This window comes from Nuphar pumila, chromosome 6 (genome assembly GCF_984573655.1).
Source record: "Nuphar pumila chromosome 6, dmNupPumi1.hap1.1, whole genome shotgun sequence".
Lineage (NCBI taxonomy): Eukaryota > Viridiplantae > Streptophyta > Magnoliopsida > Nymphaeales > Nymphaeaceae > Nuphar > Nuphar pumila.
Window position 1 is genome coordinate 18,329,939 of NC_143254.1, and position 2,366 is coordinate 18,332,304.

General features: G+C 44.8%; 1 protein-coding gene across 1 annotated transcript; it reads left to right on the top strand.

Moving 5' to 3' along the window:
* Window positions 1-739: 739 nt before the first annotated feature.
* On the top strand, window positions 740-1,957 carry LOC149834175 (ribulose bisphosphate carboxylase small subunit, chloroplastic 5-like). The gene is made up of 3 exons (XM_090010004.1): window positions 740-925; window positions 1,020-1,151; window positions 1,727-1,957. The coding sequence occupies exons 1-3, from the start codon at window positions 740-742 to the stop codon at window positions 1,955-1,957; spliced, it is 549 nt and encodes a 182-aa protein (XP_089866130.1).
* Window positions 1,958-2,366: the final 409 nt, after the last annotated feature.

Genomic DNA, 2,366 nt, shown 5'->3' on the forward strand with positions numbered 1-2,366 from the left:
ACTCTGAATCAGGATCTACAACTCATTTAGTTGAATGATGCTACCCACGCTGGGATGAACCCCCAAACCCTCCTCCTGTAAGGGTAAAAACTCTGAATCAGGCTCCACAACAGTCAATGTGCAGGTCAGCCGGTGCCTGATGGAGCAATGTAAGATCTTTTGTTGGATGTGTATAGAAGCAGAAATAGAAGGGAGGGAGAGAGTGAGAGGGTTGATGTTCATGGCCTCCTCCAGGGGAGATTTCTTTCTCAGATAATCCTGCAGTGCAGAGACTGGGTCTTAAATAATCATCTTCGGGGCACTTAAGTCTTTACAACCACTCCTTTTCAAGAATCGTCATTTTTTTTGCACCAATGGAGGAGAGGGTACTTAAGTCTTTGCAATTGCATCAAACTCCAATGCTAATTAATGTTGACAAACATGGGGATACGAGACGCATATGCTTACATACGTGGTGCGCTTTGGGACCCCCGAACATGAGATGTAGCTAACTGCCCTGTTCGGGGGGGAACATATAACCTGCTTCGCAATCGTGGTGAAATGTCATCACCTTGAAATCAAATGGAGAGATCCGACCCAACCTTTGCAGTATCGAATGTGGGCCGTCAGATGTTCGGTTGAGGAGAAGCAATGTTATATATTAGAAGTTGTAGCAGGGCTAGCCCTCTTAAGCAAGCAGCAATCCAGGGGAGTTATAGAAAGAGAGAGGAAGAAGGAGAAGAAGGTTGCACGGGAAGGAATGGCTTCCTCTATGATGATCTCCTCGGCTGCAACCGCAGTGATCAACCGGGTTGCACCGACTCAGTCGAGTTCGGTCGTGCCATTCAATGGGCTCAAGTCCTCTGCAGCCTTCCCGGTCACCCGCAAGCCCGCCACTGACCTCTCCACCCTCCCTAGCAATGGTGGCCGTGTCCAGTGCATGAAGGTAAAAAAGAGACGGCCTTTTCTTTTCCTTCTTTTTGTGTGTGTGTTTTTGTTTTGAGAAACCGATTTCATGTATTTGTTGAATTGCTGTGTAGGTGTGCCCCCCTTACGACCTTAAGAAGTACGAGACTCTCTCCTACCTTCCTCCTCTCCCTTATGAGGCATTGGCTAAGGAGGTTGAGTACTTGCTCAGAATGAAATGGATTCCCTGCTTGGAGTTTGACAAGGTTAGCCTCTCTCTCTCTCTCTCTCTCTCTCTCTCTCTCTCTCTCTTGATGAACAAAGGTTCTTACGATTGTAAGAGCTTAATTGCTCTCTTAAAGGAAATTAGACATAAAATGTAAGGGGGTAAGTGGAACTCAAAAGTAGCACACTCCCCACCACAAGATTATGTAGTTTACAAGGAATAAATGACATTTTAGACAAAGTAGATCCCTGGCAGCCAATCCCATGGGACAGCATGTCCATGCGCCCACATTAAACAAGGGGTGGGTATCTAAGTGCTATTCTGTTTTCGGGATAATCGGGAAAAACTATCTCACTCACTCTCAAGCTCATTGGTGTAAAAAAAACCCGATCCCCATACCCATTAAGCAGTACACTCAGCTTCAGCCTCAAAGCAAGGAACACACACCCATACTAGCTAGGTTGAGAATTTCTGTCCACTAAAAGCTCAAAATATGCCTCTATATGGAGGAGTTCAAACATGTTAGGAGTAGGTGAACTTATATATAGGTATTGGTCTATATGTAAAGCACTTGACTAACTATTTTATGGATCCTCATGGTTGCCAAATTTGCAGCAAGGTTTTGTCTACCATGACAACTCCAAGGTTCCAGGGTACTATGATGGCCGCTACTGGACCATGTGGAAGCTGCCCATGTTTGGCTGCAACGACGCTGCTCAAGTCTTGAGGGAACTCGATGAGTGTAAGGAGTACCCTAACTGCTTCATCCGGATCATCGGCTTCGACAACGTTCGCCAAGTCCAGTGCATCAGTTTCATTGCGTACAAGCCCCCTGGCTACAACTGATCAAGAACAGAGATGATGACTCCCATTTTATTAGCTGCGATTCTATATCATCTTTGTCTTTGTGTCCTTGTTCAGTTTCTGTTTCGTTTCTTTTAACTCTTTTTTTTCCGCTGCCCTCCAACCATGGATAAGATGGCTATGTTTATTTGAAGCGGTTGTCGGTATGTGTGTGAGTGATGAAGGGTTCCGGCTATGCAGTTGTTGCTAGTCTTTATAATAAGGATGGAAATGGTGTCTCTTGTGTCAATTGCTAGAAAGCAGATCAGGTCATGATGAACATGAGCCTTTTGCTCATGCTAAAATAGTGGCCGACCATTGTAGGTTTCGGATGAATGCCATGTGGCACTTAACGTTTCTGTTAAGTGTTAAGTTTCCATCAATTTTTTGAATGAAAAAGGTTATTAAAAAA